Below are 19,325 nucleotides of genomic sequence, written 5' to 3' on the forward strand. Positions count from 1 at the left end.
ATTCCAAGTGTTTTCAGCTCTTTCCAGTATCCAAACTGTCTCCATGAGCATCAGTTCCTGGTGTATCCCAGTTTTCCACAGAAATATTCCCAATGGGATTTAACTTGTCACCAAGATAATGGAATCCAAATCCAAGAGATGGCTCCTTATTAACGATTAATGAACTCATTAAATCCCACAAATAAGAGCCTTTCCCAGAGTTTTCCATCATTTCTCAGTGGTTATCCCTACCCCATTCCCAATCCCCCAGTTTTCTACCATTCCCAGTGGTTATCCCTATCCCATTCCAAATCCCATTCTCCCAATCCCAACCCCAATCCCAGTTCTTCCAGGGGGCAGGAAGAGGTTTGGGAGCAGGGAAGCTGCCCAGGCTGGGATTTTCCCAGGAGCCATTCCCTGTCCCAGGGCAGGGCCAGGCTCGGGAAGCGGCGCCATTCCCGTGGTTTTCCTGCCCCATCTAGCGGCGCTCCGGGAGAGCTGCTTCCCACGGATCCAGCCGGGAGCTGCCTCTGGAGCTCATGGAATTCCTGAAGGGCTGGAAAAGCTCTCCCTTTGTCCCCCCCTGAGCTCTGGAGTCCCAGCAGGGGAAGGACCTGGAGCTGCTGGAGAAATTCCAGAGATCCCGCAGCCTCTGATCCCAGCTTTCTGCAAAGCCAGGGAAGCTGCTCCCCTTGGAATTCCCTAAAAACCAGGAAGAGGGTTGGGAATAAAAGGATTTATTAAACAACTAGCAGGGAACATAAAGAGAGCTAATTCTCACCCTATCTGTGAAAAAATCCCCTCTTCCCCCCATTCCCACATGGAAAACATTCCAGAATTCCCTCACAACCCCAAAGCAGCTGGGATGTGATTTCCCACTGCTCCCAGGATTTTGGGTGGCTCTGGAATGTTCTGACAGCTCAGTGACACACTTAAATACTCCAAATTAATTCTTGCCAGAAGAAATCTGAATTCCCAAGGTTTTCCTGCTTCCAGTAAAATCGGGAACGGCCAAAAACACCCTTAAAGTGCTGGACTGCAGCTCGGAATAGCAGCGGTTGGGTCTCCCAAAAGAGTGGGAATGACCAGAAAAAATGGATTTGGGATTTAAAAACTGGGAAAACACTGGAAAAATCTCCCAAGGAAAAGCCTGCTGGCACTGTCTGTAAGGATCCAGCTCCGTTCGAAATTCCAGAGGGACCTTGAGGATTTCCCTAAATCTATGGAAAAGGACAGATCCATCCAGAAGTTCTTTGGGATGACCAATGGAGCCATTTCCCAGCTTCCCTAAAAACCTCTGGGAATGAGCACAAAGCAGTTCCTGAGGAGCAGTGGCAGCAGAGCATTCCTCAGGCTGGGAAAATCCGGGATTCCAGCAGGAAAAGTTCAGGGCTTCCTGCGCCTGCAATGGGAAAGAGCCACAGAGAACTTTCAGGATTCATCCAGAGGAATTTTGGGAGCAGCCAACTCCTCATTCCCAGGTTTTTGCACTACCACCCACCTCCTAGAAAATCCAACATTTAATCCAAGGAAACTCCGAAAAATCCAGCGTTTTCCTTGGATTTTTAGGCAGCAGGAGCAGCACACAAAGTTGGATTCCAATTCCTCAATTCCCTCTTCCCATGGGGAATTGGAATTTCCCAGTGGATAACATGAGCAAGAGGTTAGAGGGGCAGGAGAGGGAATCTAGGGCATTCCTGCTGCTATTGCCAACCCTATTCCAGCCAGGAATGAAAACCCAAAGTGGGAAGGGCAGCAAGGTTGGGGGGAAAACATTCCTGAATTTTGGAAGCGGTCAGGAAAGAATTCCAGGAGCACTTCCTTGGGCTGAGTATAGAGCTGGAATTACCAGGGATGCCTTATGAATAATTTGGGAAAGAGGGAATTCTCCAGGCTTCCTTAGTGGTATTTTGCAGTTGGAATTTTAGTAGGAAATCCACTGCAATTGCCTCCTCCCACAGGGAATTGGAGTCCTGAGAAACTGGAATTTCCCAATCCCGAGAAATTGGAATTTTTCAATGGATAACGTGAGCAAGAGGTTAAAGGGGCAGGAGAGAGAATCCAGGGCATTCCAACTGCCATCCCTGATATTCCACGTGGGAATGCAAACCTGACATGGGAAGGGCAGCAAAACCAGGGGGAAAGCATTCCTGAAGTTTGGAAGTTGTCGGGAAAGGATTCCAGGAGCACTCACTTGGGCTGGGCGTGGTGCTGGAATCCCGGTCCCAGCGCCGATCCCGCCCTCATCTCCACGGCCACGGAACACTGGGAACACACCAAAGTCAGGATCCGCTGCTTCCCACCATTCCCAAATCCTCATCCAGAGGGATTTGGATCCCCAGCCCTGGAATGTCCAAGGCCAGGCTGGACGGAGCAGCCCAGGATAGCGGGAAGTGCCCATGAAATGGCTGGATTGGGATGAGCTGAACCTCCCCCCCAACCCAACCCAGGCCACAATTCCAGGACCCAGGGTGACATTCCCAGGGTGACATTCCCAGGGTGACATTCCCAGCTCACCCTGGTTTCCACATCCGTCCATTCCGAGTCCGCGGCGTCCCCGGCAGGGTCGGGATCGGGAGGTGACGAGCGGCGCTTCCGCCTGGAATGGGAATTTTGGAATTACAGCACAAACCTCACGGAATTTGCCACATTCCAACACTGGAAAACATCTTTATTCTTCCTTAATAAATCTTGGATCCAGCAGCTCCAGGAACCATAAACTTCTCCAAGTTTATGGGATTTCAAGTTGGATTTTCCCATTGGATCATCCGGCCTGGTAGAGGTTCCATGCATGCACCCGGAATTCCACAAATCCAGAAGCCCAAATTAAAGGTCCCATCATTGGAACCTTGGGAATTCCAGGACTCCAGAAGCTCAAATTCAAGGTTCCACAACTGGAATTTTGGGAATTCCAGGATTCCAGAGGCTGGACTCACCCGGTGGGAGATTCCTGCTTGAGGGTCTCAATGTCCGTGAACTGCACGGCCTGGCCACCACCCCTGGTCTTGAACACGTCCCCCTGGAATGGGAAAAGGACAAGGAAAAGCAGGATTAGGACAGGAACAACACTGGGATTCATCCCAGAATTCCAGCCCAAAGAGATACGGACGGACACAAATAAGCTCCTCACATTTCATTGCCAATGGATTGATGCCTTTTTCCACAGGAAAATGCAGGAATCATGGGATCCACGGATCAAGGGATTCCAAAATCATGGGATCCACAACCCATGGATGGAATCCATACAAATAATGGAATCCCATAAATCACAGGATTCACAAATGATGGAATCCCACAAATCATGGGATCCATGGACCATAGGATCCACAAATCATGGGATCCCACAAATCATGGAACCCAACTGTGAAAATGCCGAACTAAATTTGAATGATTCCAAAGCAACATTCCCAAGATTCCCACAATTCCCAAGGTCACTTTAATGAGCTCAGTCTGGATCTCAACCTTGCCCCCAGCCCGGAGCACCGAGTGCCACATCCAGGAATTCCTTGGGTCATTTTAATGAAATCTCAGTGATTCCAATGCAACATTCCCAAGGTCACTTGGATGAGCTCAGTCTGGATCTCAGCCTTGCCCACAGCGCCACATCCAGAAATTCCTTGGGTAATTTTAACGAAATTTCATCAATTCCAACAACATTGCCAAGATTCCAAAGGTCACTTTGATGAGCTCTGTCTGGATCTCAACCTTGCCCACAGCCTGGAGCACCCAGTGCCACATGCAGGAATTCCTTGGGTAATTTTAACAAAATTTCGACAATTCCAACGCAACATTCCCGACATTCCCAAGACTCCCGAGGTCACCTTGATGAGCTTGGTCTGGATCTCCCCGTCGGAGGCGAGCTCCTGGTGGGTCAGCAGGTAGCGGTCGCAGCGGGCCAGGGCGCGCTCGCTGGGGGCGTCCACGGTGATGGCCCTGGGCACGCGCGGCTGCAGCAGCGTCTCCGTGGGCACGTGGGACGGCGGCCGGTGATCCACCCAGCGCTCCCCGGCACTGCGGGAACGCCGCGCCCGCAGCGGCGCCACCGGAGCGCTCTGGGAACGATGGAGAGTGGGAATGAGAACGGGGAATGGGCATAGGGAATGGGAACGGGGAATGAGAACAGGGAATGGGTACTGGGATCCACCCAGAGCTCCCCGGCACTGCGGGAACGCCGCGCCCGCAGCGGCGCCGCCGGAGCGCTCTGGGAATGATGGAGAGTGGGAATGAGAACGGGGAATGGGCACTGGGAATGGCAGGGATGGGGGTCAGTGATCCACCCAGCGCTCCCCAGCACTGCAGGAGCACTCTGGGAATGATGGAGAGTGGGAATGAGAACAGGGAATGGGAACTGGGAATGAATGGGCACATGGAATGGATGAGATTGGATAGGGTGGGTGTGGGAAAGGCAAAGGTTTGGTCCTTGGGTTGGATCCTGAGGGCACCACCAAGAGCTTGGCATCGAATTATCAGTGGAACATTCCCGGCCAATTCCTATTTTTTGGGCATCAAGTCATCCATGGGATATTCCAGGCCAATTCCTATTTAATGGAAATTTTATCCCAGCATTGTCCAATCTGTCACATTCCTTTGAGTCTCCTCAAGTTTGGGAAAGCTCCTCCCAAATTTCCAAATTCACAGCACCAGCCCAAGGGATTGTCCTGCTCTGCTTTCCTAAAGTGCTCTTGGATTGAATCCTGAAGGCACCACCATGAGCTTGGCATCAAATTATCCATGGAATATTCCAGGCCATCTCCTGGTTTTGGGGGATCAAATTATGAATGGAATATTCCATGTCAAGTCCTATTTCTTGGGAATTTTGGTCCAATCTGTTGCATTCCACACCTAGGAAGGAGAGGACAAAGGAAGGGATTGTGATCCTCTATTTTTCTAAAGTGCTCTTGGACTGAATCCTCAAGGAGCCAAATAATTCATGGAATCAGAGCTCCCAGTTTAATGGGAATTAGGGAATTAAAGCTGAGGCACACAAAAGGTTTATCCAAGGCATGTTTCCAGGCAGGAAAAGCTCCCAGAAGCACCTTGGAAGCTGGGAAATTGCAGGAGGGATTGGAGGAGACATGAGGGAGACAGAAAGGAAAAGGGAAATGCCAGGAAAAGGGAAACACCAGGGAAAAGGGAAACACCAGGGAAAAACATGAGGACACCCATGGCTAGAGCAGAGTGTGGCCACCTCAGAGCTCCCTAAAAGTGGGAATTCTCAACTTCCAAGGAAGCTCCAAACACCCAGAGGGCAGCGAGAGCAGCCAGGCTCAGTCTGGGACCAGCAGGACACATTAGGGACAGCTCTACTCTACGTTAGGCTCGAGGACAGAGCCAGGCTCAGGCTCAGAGAACCTTTAAGCCAGGCTGAGCCCCACTAGGCCAGGACTAACCCTGCAGCACGGATCCTCTTCCTGCTCTAGCTCCTCTCTATCCCTGGGCACCTCCAGCGCTCGGCTCCAGCACATCCCTCTCCTCCTGGCAGGGCTGGGCCAGGCCGAGCCTGGCTCTGCTCCAGCTTTATTCCTGGGCTTGGGAATGCTGGCTGGCTCGCAGGAAGGGCCCCTCTGCTCCCACTCCAGCACACAGGAGGCCACAGAGATGCTGCTGCAAGAGTTGGAGCGCCTGGGCCCCCGCGGGGCCCCCCGGCTGTCCCCAAACTCAGCGGGGTCACCACAGCTCTGGGGAGAAGGGAGAGAGCAGTGAGACACAGCAGGCTCCATGCAAACAGGGACAGGCAGACAAATCCAGGCATTTCCCGTTCCTGTGGAGATCAGGAGGTGGGAGAATGGATGAAGAGCACACAGGACACAGGGAATTTGAGCTGCTCCAACTCAGGGCTCAAACTTCAGCAGGGACATCACAGCTCTGGAGAGAGGGGAAACATCAGTGACACGCAGGAGGTGTCGTGCAGTCAAACAGGGACACCATGCAGGGACAGACAGGTCCAGGGATTTCCTGTTCCTGTGGATATCAGGAGGTGGGAGAATGGATTAACAATGAACAGAGACAAGACGAGGAACTTAAAAGGTGCTCCAACTCGGGGATCAAACTTCAGCAGGGACACCACAGCTCTGGAAGCAGGGAAACACCAGTGAGACACAGGGAGGGACAGACCCAGGGATTTCCCATTCCTATGGACATCAGGAGGTGGGAGAATGGATGAAGAACAAACAGAAGAAAAGGAATTCAAACTGCTCCAACTCTGGGCTCAAGCCTTAGCTCTGGGGAGAAGGGAGAGGTCAGTGAGACAAAGGAGACTCCAAGCAAAAAAGGACAGAAAAACCCAGGGATTTCCCGCTCCTAAGGATATCAGGAGGTGGGAGAATGGACGAAGAGCAAACAGCAGACAAGGAACTCAAAGCAAGCTGCTCCAACTCTGCGCTTGGGGGCTACTAATGACTAAAATCCCTGCACTTAACCCCAAAAACGCTGTTTCCTAAACGCAGCAGGTTTGGGAGTGACTCACGGGAGCAGGGGAGGGAGACACGGATCTCGGGAGAGGCTTTTCCCGCTCCCTTTCCCGGGATGGCCTCTCCGGCCTCTCGGCTCTGGGCTCGGTGACGATGGCCTTGAGCTGCTTCAGCTTCTCGTCCTTCACCCACAGCTTGTTCTGCATCTCCAGCTGCTTGGCTGCCACGCGTCGCTCCTACAGGAACAGGGACAGCAGTGGAAAACATGGAATTAATTGCTGAGGTTGGAAAACCCACCAGGATCAGCAGGGCCAAGCTGGGACTGAACCCAGCCTGGAGCCCTGAGTGCCACATGCAGGAGTTCCTTGGGTACCTGCAGGGATGGGGATTCCAAACCTCCCCGGGTAGTTCCAACGTTTATAACCCATTCCATGAGGGAATTTTCCCAGTATCCAACCTGAGCCTGCCCTGGCACAGCCCGAGGCTGCTTTCTGTCTCCTCCTGTCCTTGTTCCCTGGGAGCAGAGCCTGACCCCACTGCCCTCCTTCTTTCCATTCCCTTCAATTCCTTTCCTTTCCATTCCATTCCCCTCAACTCCTTTCCATTCCATTCCCCTCAATTCCTCTCCCTCCCCTCTTCCTCTCCATCCCATTTCCAACCCAGAATTCCCACAAACACCAACAAATCCGCTCCTTAAGATCCCACACCCCAAATCCCCAAATCCCCGATGCCTTGATCCCGCTTTTCCCCCATTCCTGCACTCACACATTCCTTCTCCCACTTGAGGGAGGTCTCAGCCACCATTCCCTGCAGCCTGGCCTCCAGCCTCCTCTTGTCCGACGCCTGCCGCTGCAGCTTCTGGCTCTTGCTCTCCAGCTCCTGCTGCAGGTTCCTCTTGTCCTCCTCGTAAATCGTGGCTGTCTTCTCCAAAATCTCAATCTGCAGCAAGAGAGGAAGGATTTGGGTGGGAACGCTACCTTCCAATCCAGGAATTCCTGCTTGTATTTCCTGGGAGATCTCAATCTTCACTTCTAAATCGCTGATTTTGCTGCTTTAAAAGCCCCACCTCATAAAAAAGCCAACAGATTTTCAGCAGAAGTTCCCCCCAAAATATTTATTCCTGATGGCAAGGAATTTGCCAATAATCCATTAAAAAAAAAAAAAAGGGTTTGTGCTCCAAAACGACCCAACTGACCTTGTACTCCAAGGTTTTAATCTTCTTCTCCAGCCGTTCCAGCTCCGTCTTCTGCCCTGTTATGGTTTTCTCCTTCTCAGCCAGTTTTCCTTGGACATAATTTTCCTTGGATGCAACACTGGAGTCAAATTCTTGCAGCATTGTTTTAAAGGCAAGAACTGGAAGAGAATTCAGATATTTTCTATTTTACCTTTAATCTTCTCTCTTATCCCCAGAACATCCAAACCTCTGTTTTTCCCAACAAATTTTAAAGCCTAAAATTCCTCAAAAAAAGGTTGAAACAATCAATCTAAACAAGAAAATTGAGACAAGGGGAATCCTTTGAGGAATAATAAGGGCACCAAATCTGAGTTTTGCCCTGATGTTCCAATTTGGGGCAAATTCCTACCACTTTTGGCAAATTCCTCTGTCAGCATCTGCCTCATTTTGTGGCGCTGCTCCAGGGCCTCGATCAGTTTTGGGAGTGTTTGGTCATCGTTGATGTCCAAGAGCTCACAGGAAGGCAGGGGAGGGAAGCTCTGGAAGAAGAGCTCAGCAGCAGATGGCTCCTCTGGTCCTGCAGGATGGAAAATCTGTCAGCAGGATGGGAAAATTCCAATGGACAAAGGGCAGGATCATGGAAAACTGGGAGTGATTGATGGGAGCTATGGGTTTCCAAAGAGGTGAGGGATGGGAAAGGATTAAATGTGACATCTTTGATTCCTTGTTTTACTAAAAGCAGGTCCTGAACATTGGGGAACATCCCTCAATTTCCTTGGCACAATTTCCTGTCAGGAGCTACAATACTGGGACCATGGATTCATCCCAGTCCCATGGAATTCCTTGGAAACCTCCACAGGGACACTGCCGAGGGACACAGAGCTCCTAGGGCACTGAGGTTCCTCTGGCACAGTTAAGGCTCAGTAGAATTGGTTTAAAATTTAATTCCCAGCCTTGAATTCCTAACAGAAAACTCTGCTGGAATCATGGAATGGTTTGGGTTGGAAAGGACCTTAAAGTGATCCTGTTCCATGGGCAGGGACACCTCCCACTGTCCCACATTCCAACCTGGCCTTGGACACTTCCAGGGATCCAGGGGCAGCCACAGATACTCTGGGAACTCCAGCCCAGCCCCTCCCCACCTTCCCAGCCTGGAATTCCTCCCCAGTATCCCACCCAATTTCCAATTTGAAGCCATTCCCTGTGTGCTGCCCCTCCGTCCCTTATCCCAATCCCTTCCCCAGCCCTCCTGCAGCCCCTTAAGACCCTGCAAGGCTCTCCAAACTTTCCCTGAACCCTTTCCTTTCCCAGGTGGACATTCCCAGAGCAGAGTTCCCCATCCCAGCCCTCACCTGCTCCCACGGGGCCGCCCCTGAGCTCCAGCTTGCGGGACAGCTCCTCGCGGAACGCCTGGTTGCGGAGGCGCCGCCCCGGCGTCAGCCCGCACAGGGGCCGGTCCAGGGGCCTGGCCACCTCCACCTCCTGGGTCATCTCTGCAAAACGCATCACTTGCTGCAAGAAAACGGGGAAAAAAACACCAGGAGATGGGATTGGGAGCGGGGTTGGGTCATTGAAGTGGGAAAGGAGGAATTACCCGGCTGAAATCGCAGCTACGGATTGGGATCTTCCAGAAACCTCCCCCCAGGGAGCCACAAAAGCGTGGGCAGAGACAGCTGGAGTTCTTGGAATAGGAAGGATTAAACACCCAAATATGGCTCCATGGAATTCTGTGAGGAAGGAAAACCTTTCCCACCTTCCAAGCAAGGAGCAGGTGTAAAATGAAAGCAAAAACAAGACTTGGGGAACAGATTTATCCCACAGAACTATAATTGAAGGGCTCAAACAAAAATTATAATTCTTTATGTCTCTTGGAGTACAAGAATCCAGGGAAGAAGGAAAAGAAGAGCAGGAAGGAATGGAAAAAGGGAATTTACCAGGCTTTCCTCGTAGTCCTCAGCTTTGGGATTCACACACACAATCATCCGAACTTTCCCTTCTCCATCAAAATAGTTCTTGAAGAGATGAGTCAGCTTGGAATCTCTGTATGGAACCATCTGGGAATAAAGGCCGAGAAAACCCCATGAGTTTTCCTTATCCAGGTGGTGAAATCCAAGGATAAGCAGGGAAGGGCTGCCCACCTTGTTTGTTCCGTACAATTGGTTTTCCCGCAGAACCTCGATGCACGTCCTCAATGTCATCAAAGACTGGTTGATATTCCCTAAAAAAAGCAAACACAAGGCAAAATAACTCCATGAGCAGCCCTTGGATCACATTCCCAGATTAGTCAGAAGAATAAATTGCCTAATTAACAATATTTGTTAATAATTGCTCTAATTAACTGAAGTGGCAGAAGCGCTGCTGCAAGCTTGTGGGAAGATTTGAGGTCATCAAATCCTAACTGATCCTACCAGAGCACTTCAAGAATTCCTGGGATTCCTCCCTAGGAGACAGGATTAGCAGGAGTTTAATTAGCAGGGTTAATTAGCAGGGTGCTCCAGGGTGTTCCTACCTGCCTCCCGCAGTCTGTTTCCCTCAGCTTTGGTCCTGTTGGTTCTCTCACTTCCCGCCAGATCCACCAGGGACAGCTGGCTCAGGGTGATCTGCTCCTTTTCCTGGGACACAGAAGAAATCGGGGATTCCCTCCAGATTGGGCTGGGGGACACCTCATCCCAAAACCCACTTCCAAAGAATGTGCTGGATACGAGCTCACAGGGGTTGGTACAGCCCAGACAGCAGCACAGCTTTTTTATGAATAACTCTGTCACCTCCAAACTTGAGGCACAGGAGCTGCTTCCAAGGTAAATTCCATAAAATCCTCCAGGAATGACCCAGAACTGACCTGGAGGACATTGTCCCCATCAGCATCCAGAGGAGCCTGTGCCAGCTTGATGATGAACACGGAGTGGGAGCGGCTGGATTCCCGGTTCAGCTGCGTGTTGGCGATGCGTCGCTTCTTCTGCCCTGCTCAGACACCCCAAATTCCCAAAATTCCTGCTGCTTTCCCACAGCTCCCTCCAGCATCAGGGTGTGAGGGGTTTCCCAGCTGTGGGATATTGGGAAGGGCTGGGAATGGGGAGGCCCTAAATGCCTGGAGAAGCTGTGGATGCTCCATCCCAAGGATGGGGCTGATCCAGAGGAATTTCCCTGCTCGTGGATGATGTTTAAGGTGCTGGGAATGTGGGATCAGCCCTGAATTCCAAGATTTTTACCTCTCCAAAAGACTTCAAAAGCTTCCTCTGTGGATTTGACCTCCACTTCGGTGCAGCCCGTCACATACATGTTGTGGTTCTGGTCTTCCCGAAGGATTTTGGACTGGGGAGGTCTTCGGGATAGTGGGAAAGAGGGAAAAAATCCAAATAAATCCCAATGGAGGGGAGTTCTCTGTGCAGCTTCGTGCCATGCAGATTCTCTCGGAGGGCAAATTTCAGCAGGAAAAGGTCAAAAATCAGAGGGAAAAAATTCAGAACTTGGAGGGAAAATGTCGCAAGTCTGAGGGGAAAAGGTCAAAAATTCTGAGGGGAAAAATGCTGGGGGGAAGAAGTCCAAAAATTCGGAGGGGAAAATGGTGAAAATTCAGGGGAAAAGGTCAAAAATTCTGAGGGAAAAAATTCAGAATTCGGAGGGAAAATGTGACAAGTCTGAGGGGAAAATGTCAAAACTCTGAGGGGAAAACATCAAAAATTCAGAGGGAAAAGGTCAATTATCCATCTAAAAGATGGAAGAGGGAATACAGGACATGGACACACAGCCAGGATTAGTGACACTCCAGCTACTGCTCTAATTAGCAGCTATTTAATTGCAATTAATTGCTTTGGTGGCAGCTATTGCTTTTCTACAAGCACACAGAAGCAAGGAGAGCACCCTAGGTTTCCTAGGAAAGCAAGGAAAGGCAGGGAATTTTCTGCTTCTACTCAAGGAAAACAGCACTGGAATAACGGGAAAAAGACATTGGACACATACACAAAGTCTCCATTTCTCACAGGAGTGTTGCAATTGTTCCACCTACCAAAAAAACGGGGAAAAATATTAAATATTTGATTTCTGCCTCAAGTCTTTCCACGCTGCTGCTTCCAGAGGGAGAAATAATCTCAGATATTTTTTTTTAGGATGGGCTTTGGGAAAAATACCTTTTAATTTTTTTTTTACATTTTATTTTAATGTTTAAATTTTTAATTGAAATTTTAATGTTTAAAAATTTTATTTTAAAATGGTTTAAAACCATTCAGTGTTTAAACACTGAATGGTTTAAAAGCATTCCCAGAGATTCAAAACCTTCTGGAATGAAGACCCTGGAGACAGCTCCCAGTTTGCTTTGCTGTTATTAGCCTTTGTTAATCAACCACTCCTTAATTAACACAGGACTGAGAAGCTCCTTTAATGGAGTTGGAATTTCAATCCATAGATTCCAAGTGGAATTTGCAGACTTCTCCTATTGATTTTAGACATCACAAATGCACACCTTTGGAAAAAAAAAATCCCTAAAAAATATCCCTAATTTCTGGTTTTATGGGAATTACTGATATCAAGTGGAATAATAGGGAAATATGGAGCACCAAACCAGTGTTTTGCACTGTTTCCAGGGCAAAAATCTATGGAATGGCTTGTTCCAAGTTGAAATCACCTGTTAGAATAGACGGGGAATTTAAGTGGGATAGAATTGGCTAATTAATTAAATATTTGCTTGCCAATCATGCAGCCTAATGAAGAAGGGAGCACCCTGGCCACCAGCACTGAAACATTCCTGGCTGGAACCCTTTCCACGTGTGTTTAACAGTGATTCCCAGGAATTCTGAGCCAAGCTCCCAAAGGTTAGAACCAAAAAAACAGGGTGGACATCCTACAAAATCCTCCCAGGACTGGGAACACAGGAATTCCCAAACTCCCTTGGGTCTGGTGGGCTCCAAGCAGACGATGGATGACGGAATAGGACACAGAGACCCTGCTCTCATCCCACTGCTCTCATCCCAAACCCCTTCCCAGCGGCTTGGCACCAATTCCCAAGCCCAGCCTGGGCCAATCCCGGCTTTCCCAACTCACTTGGGTTTGATGGAGTCGCAGGGAGCCTCCTCCAGCAGGTCGTAGATGTAGTTGTTGTAGATCTCGATGTAGGAGACAAAGACGCCGTAGACGTTGTCCTCGTCCACCTCCTCCGCCCGGCAGTGATCCTGCACGTTGATCATGTCGGCAAACTCGGGATCCAGCTGTCTCCTGTGGGAAACGGGGATTTGGGATGGCATTCCCGGCAGCCGGGACGCGCCGGGGCGGCTCAGAGCGGAGCTGCAGGGCTGGCTGGGGAAACACGCAATATTCGGCAAAAATCCCGTTCCTGCGGGGTCCTGGGCAGGGCCTGGAGTCGGAATTCCATGATCCAACGGGGGGAATTCCATGACTGGAATTCCATTATCTAACTGAGGAAATTCCATGATCCAACTGGGGGAAATCCATGATCCAACTGAGGGAATTCCATGGTGGAAACCCACTATCTAACTGAAGGAATTCCACGGCTAGAATTCCATGATCCAACTGAGAAATGCCCATCGTTGGAATTCCATGATCCAGCTAAGGGAGTTCCACGATTGAAATTCCATTATACAACTTGAGGGAATTCCATGATTGGAATTCCATGATTCAGCTGGGGGAATTCCATGATCCAACATGAGAAACATCCGTGGCTGGAATTCCATAATCCAGCTGAGGAAATTCCATGGCTGAAATTTCATGATCCAGCTGGGGGAATTCCATGGTTGGAATTCCATGGTCCAACTGGTGGAGTTCCATGGCTGGAATCCCATGATCCAGCTGAGGGAATTCGGTGGTTCTATGGAAATATCTCCAAATTGAACTTCACTAGATTTGGTTGGGAAATCCGAAGTCCAGTTTGAGAGCTGGATTCTTACTGAATACCAGGGGTTTTAATCCTGGCTTAACAAGTACAAGAAATAGGCTGAGCCTAAGTCTTCTCAACTAAAGAGCTGCTCAAACCACATGGAACACACTCATTTCCCATTAATATTTTACTAATTATTATTATTAATAACTTTGCCCATGGAACAATATCAACTTGAAGATCCCTTTGAAATTCTGAGGGGAAAAGGGACAAAATCTCAGGGAAAAAAGTTATGGAATTACTTCCTCCAAGCTGAAATCTCTTGTTAGAACCACAGGAATAGATTGGGAATTTCAGTGGGATAAAATGATCTCATTAATTAAATAACTGCCAATTTTTTCCCATTTTCTTCCTTAATTTTTTCAAGGGAAGAGCCCAAGAGAAGCTAAACCCCATTTCCAGGGAATAAATTCCCTCTGCTATTCCCAGAGTCACTCACTTCCCAGCTGGAGTTTTTGGGGTGGGCAGGGCCTCTCTCCTCTGACGTTCCAGCAGAGCCTCCACCTCGCTCTGCACATCCACCCCGTTCTTGTCATCCAGCTTGAAAACCTGAGGGAAAAACCAGGAATTTCAGCCAATTCCAACATCCAGGTGCTGCCCAACAAAGCGTTATTTGGTTCATTAATTAGTCTGATTAGGCTGGTATCAATTTATTAATACCATGCCCCTCATTGGCACTCGACCCAGCAAGATCTGAGAGAAACAATTTGCAAAATAATGTTTTAGAAAAGCTCCCAAGGATGAGAAATCCAGGATTATTTCAGTGTATTTTAGGCACCACTAGTGCACGACTTTGGAAAAATATCCCTGATTTCATGAGGAGACAATTCATTTTTGGTTTTATGGGAAATACTGAAATGAAGCGGAATAATATGGAACTATGGAGCAGCAAACCGGTGTTTTCCACTGTTTCCAGGGGAAAAAAGCCATGGAATGGCTTCCTCCATGTTGAAATCACCTGTTAGAACAGCAGGAATAGATTGGGAATTTCAGTGAGATATAACCACCTAATTAATTAAATGTATGCTTATTAATCACCCATCCTAATGAGGAAGGGAACACCTTGACCATCAGTACTGACACCTTCCTGCCTGGATTCCTTCCCATGTGTTTTTAACAGATTTTTCCAAGGATGGGCTTAGGCAATAAGCACCAAACCACTGAATGCTTTAAATGCATTCCCAGAAACCCAAACCCTTTTGGAACGAGGACCCTGGTGTGGGGCTTTTTCCCTCTTCCAAGCCCTCCAGGGGCAGGTTTGGAGCAGGAATCCATGGATTTGGGGCTGTGGGGAGGCACTCACGAATCTCTTGGCCTGGAAGGGGCCGATGCTGTTGAAGATCATGGCCAGGCAGCGGGGCAGGAGCCCCCCATCCCCAGGAGATCCTGTCATGGTGTGGGTCTTCCCACTGCCCGTCACTCCATAGGTGAACAGCAAACCTGGGAATGCAGGGAAAAGGGAGAAATCAACGGGATTGGGAAAAAAAAACAACACACCTCAAATATTGCACGCCATCCAAAGTGGTCATAGCTGGGAATATCCATCATCCTCTCCAAGCTGTGCCATCCCTGGAATATTCCAGACTGGATGGGGCTTGGAGCACCCTGGGATACTGGAAGGTTTCCCTGCCCATGGAATGGGATGAGCTTTAATGCCCTTCCCATAGATTGGATGGTGCTTTTTTGCCATTTGTTGGCTTTTTTGGGAGTTGAAAATGCACTTTGCTAAAAGCCCAAAATGCTGATTGCACAACTTGCAACTCCCACAAGCCATGGGAAAACTTGGGAGAGCAGGGAGAGGGATCTGGATGCATCATTCATGGAATTCCAGAACGCTTTGGGTGGGAAGGGACCTTAAAGCCAATCCCATTGCCAAAGGCAGGGATACCTCCTGCTAAGCCAGGCTGCTCCCACAACACTTCCATGGCACGGGATCACCCATTCCCACCCAAACCATCCCAGCATTCCTATCCAGAAAGATCTTCCAGGAGTATGCTGGGAGGAGCCACAATTCCAAACAAACCTTGGGAGCACTGCATCATCCATTCCCACCCAAACCATCCCAGGATTCCTATCCAGAAAGAGCTTCCAAGGGAATTCCAAGCTGAAATCTCTTGTTAGAACAGCAGGAACAGATTGGGAATTTCAGCTAGATACAATTACCTAATTAATTAAATATTTACCTTTTTTTTCCCAATTTTTCCTTCATTTTTTCAAGGGAAGAAAAGTGCAATCTCTGTGTGAGGAGCTGAGCTACGATTCCAACCAAACCTCAGGAACCCTGGATCATCCATTCCCACCAAACCATCCCAATATTCCCATTCCAGAAAGAGCCTCCAGAGGTGTGGAGTGAGGAGCTGAGCCACAGTTCCAACCAAATTTCAGGAACCCTGAAATCCTGGGAATGGGGCCACAGGAGAGGAGCTCTGCTCACCGTTCTTGCCTCGGATCAGATCCTCCACCAGAGGCTTGGCCACCACGTCAAAGAGCTCCTTCTGTGCCACCAGCGTGCCAAACACCTCCTTGAAGGAATACTGGGTCTGCCAAGAGAGGGAAAACCACCCTGGAATTCCAGCCCCACAGCCTGGAGTAGCCAGAGGGATCCCATGGAGCAGAGAATCCCCAAAGGACAGCTAAAAACTGGAATTTCCTTTCAGAAATTCCCAGAATCCAAGCAAAGGAACATCCACCATGGCCAAAATGGAGCTGTTCCCTCATGGAATTTTGTTTATTTTGGATCTTTTTCCAGTCCAGCCTCAGTTCTCAGTCTTGAATTTCAAGCTGGTTTTATTTTTTTAATGAATTATTTTAATTTTAAATTTAAATTAATTTTAATTTAGTTTTTAATTCATTATTTAAATTAATAAGTTATTTTAATTTTAAAATAAATTTTACTTGTCCTAAATTTCAAAATGTTTTTATTTTTTAATGAATTATTTTAATAAAATTTTAAACTAATTTTAATTTTTGACGGTCATTTTCCCACCAAAACTCTTCCTTAGGGAAATAGCTGAATTCCAAATTTCTGAACAAAACCTCGTTTAATTAAATTAACATTTCATTAATAAGGCTTTCCCTGTTTTATTTAAACCTTTGAAGACCCCTTAATGCCCTTCCCATTGGAATCTTCCAGCTGAACTTGGAAACAAAATATTCCACATCCCAGCTAAGATTCCCACCCGGAAAAGCTGTGGATTCCTTTTCCCTGGAGTGTCCAAGGCCAGGTTGGATCAATCTGGAATGCTGGATTCCCATGGAATGGGATGAGCTTTAAGGCTCTATTTGACAGATCAGGAAGTGATGAGGTTTTTTTGTCCTAGATGGGTTTTGGGTGGAAAACTTTTGGATTTTGCACTCTGCAAGTGCCACAAATCACGGGAAAGCTTGGAGAGCGTGAGCTGGATGGAATTCATGGAATTCCAGAACTCTGGGTGGGAAGGGACCTCAAAGCCAACCCCACTGCCAAGGGCAGGGACACTTCCCGCTGCTCCAGGACACCTCCAGGGGCGGGGGCAGGAATTCCAGGCGAATTCCAGGCGGGAATCCCGTTACCTCGCGGTACTCGCCATTGCGGAACACGCGGTAGCCCTCGGGAGGGTGGATCTGCACCGTGGTGCCGTTGATCACCTCGATGCAGCACTCCTGGTCCGCACGGCTGAGCGGCCGCACGCGGCAGTACACCTGGGAATGGGGGAAAAAACCGGGAATGAACGGGAATGAACTGGGAATGGACTGGGCAGTACAGCTGGGAATGGGGGGAAACCGGGAATGGACCAGGAATGAATCGGGAATGAACCGGGAACGGACCGGGCAGTGCACCTGGGATGGGGGGGGAAAAGCCGGGAATGAACGGGAATGAACCGGGAACGGACCGGGCAGTGCACCTGGGAATGGGGGGAAAATCGGGAATGAACGGGAACGGACCGGGAATAGACAGGGCAGTACACCTGGGATGGGGGGAAACGCCGGTAATGAATCTGAAAATGATGGAAACAGAGATAAACTGGGAAAAAACCTGGGAATGAACCCTGCAGTACAGCTGGCACTGGAAAACAGGGATAAACCCGGGAATGAACCTGGAGTGAGGGAAACGGGGATAAACCGGGAATAAACCTGGGAATTAACCTGGCAATACAGCTGGGATTGGAATCAGGGATAAACCGGGAATAAATCTGGGAATGAATTTGGGCTTGGGAAACAGGGAATAAATGTGGGAATGAACCTGGGATTGGGAAACGGGGATAAACCCAGGAATAAACCGGCAGTACAGCTGGAATGAGAGGTGGGAATGAGGGAAACAGGGATAAACCGAGAATAGAGCAGGCAATGAAGCTGGGATTGGATAAAACAGGGATAAACGCGGCAGTACAGCTGGAATGAGAGGTGGGAATGAGCGGGAACCGGGATAAACCAGGAATGATTCCGGGATAAAGCCGGGAATCCGGCGGGGCGGGAAGGGGGAGCTCGGGATGGGCCCGGCACTCACCCCCACCGGGTCCTTCTGCGTGGGGTTCGTGGCTTTCCTCGGCCTCCGCGGCGTCCTGGCCCTACTGAGGGGAGATAGCGTCAGGGGACCGGGAACGGCCCGAACGGGGAACCGGGAACGGCAGGAACGGGGAAACCGGGAACGGCCGCACCGGGAACGGCGGCACTGGGAATCGGCAGCGGGGAGGGGGAGAGGGGAGACAGCCGAGAGGACGGGAGGAGCGGGCAAGGGAGGGGAGAACCGGGAGAAGCGCGACAGGGGAGCACCGGGACGGGGGGAGCACCGGGATGGCGAAGGAACCGAGAGGGAGCTGAGGGCGACCCCGCCGCCCCCCGGGACCCCCTCAGGCCGTCCCCCCCTCCCCGCCCGGGGCTGCGGAGCCACTCACGCCGCCTTCATGTCGCGGGTGGCGCCGCTGTCGCGACAGGGCCCGGGGCTCGCGCTGCGGGGCTCGCACCGGGCGGCGGCCGCGCGCCCGAGAGATTCAAATCTGTCCAATCAGCGAGCACGGCGCCGTGACGTCGTCACGCACGGCACGTCACCATGGTGACGCGAAAAGGGGGCGCGGCCCGAGGCGCGGGCGCCCCCTGATGGTGGCGGTGGTGGAGGGGAGGCCGCGGGTTCGAATCCCGGCCCCGGCAGATCTCGGTTTTTCCCTCCCTTTTTATCCACTTAATTTCAATCTTTCAGGAAAACAGGTGGAATACAGACCGTTTGCAGGGCCAGGGCTTCCCTGTGTGCCTGCCTGGAGGTGAATCAGTCACTCAGTTAATTCCCAACCCGATGGAAATGACTGAATTCCCCATCTGTGGAAAATGAGTGAATTTCCATCCCAATGGAAATAATTCCCAAACTGTGGAAAATTAGTTAATTCCCAACCCAATGGAAATGAGTGAATTCCCAATCTGTTGGCAATTAACTAATTCCCAACCTGCTGGAAATAATTCCCAACCTGTAGGAAACAAGTTAATTCCCAACCCGATGGAAATTAGTTAATTCCCAACCTGTGGGAAATGATCCGTGGTGGAAAATAACCGTGGAAATGTGCTGCTGGGACATGTGGGAAAAATCCAGCAGAACAAGTCCAGGGAAAAGCAAACTCCCTTCCCAGGGAATGCATTCCAATGGGGAACTGGGGAGAGGGATTCAAGTCCTTTTAAATTCCAGGGAATTCCCATTTATAGTCCAAATTCTTGAATGTTTCCACAAGGCACTTCAAGGATATTTTTTTTAAAAAAGGGATAAAATCACCTGGAGGAGCCTGAAATTCCTGCCTTTTTCCAGCTTTTCCAAATCCCTCCACGTGGCTTAGGAGGGATGAGGGAGGTTTGCTGGAATTTCATCCCAAATTCCTTTGGCATTTGGTGTGGATCAACATTCCACAAATAA

The 19,325-nt window shown here is 49.7% G+C and overlaps 1 protein-coding gene across 1 annotated transcript; it reads right to left on the bottom strand.

The window, feature by feature from the left end:
* Positions 1 to 872: 872 nt before the first annotated feature.
* Positions 873 to 18,335, bottom strand: KIF23 (kinesin family member 23). Its single transcript, XM_054272836.1, is given in 25 exon segments — positions 873 to 1,381; positions 2,174 to 2,244; positions 2,497 to 2,578; positions 2,916 to 2,998; positions 3,801 to 4,031; positions 5,355 to 5,604; positions 6,357 to 6,625; positions 7,155 to 7,328; positions 7,585 to 7,742; positions 7,973 to 8,134; positions 8,916 to 8,935; positions 8,972 to 9,075; positions 9,498 to 9,617; positions 9,702 to 9,781; positions 10,073 to 10,175; positions 10,403 to 10,524; positions 10,773 to 10,885; positions 11,524 to 11,565; positions 12,601 to 12,771; positions 13,890 to 13,999; positions 14,754 to 14,890; positions 15,885 to 15,990; positions 17,003 to 17,131; positions 17,937 to 18,000; positions 18,325 to 18,335. Coding segments are annotated over 25 exon segments (2,928 nt in total). The 3' UTR covers positions 873 to 1,365.
* Between the last annotated feature and the right edge of the window lie 990 nt (positions 18,336 to 19,325).

The sequence above is a fragment of the Melozone crissalis genome, unplaced genomic scaffold (genome assembly GCF_028551555.1).
Source record: "Melozone crissalis strain CALT ecotype California unplaced genomic scaffold, PUWL_Pcris_2 ptg000014l_1, whole genome shotgun sequence".
NCBI lineage: Eukaryota > Metazoa > Chordata > Aves > Passeriformes > Passerellidae > Melozone > Melozone crissalis.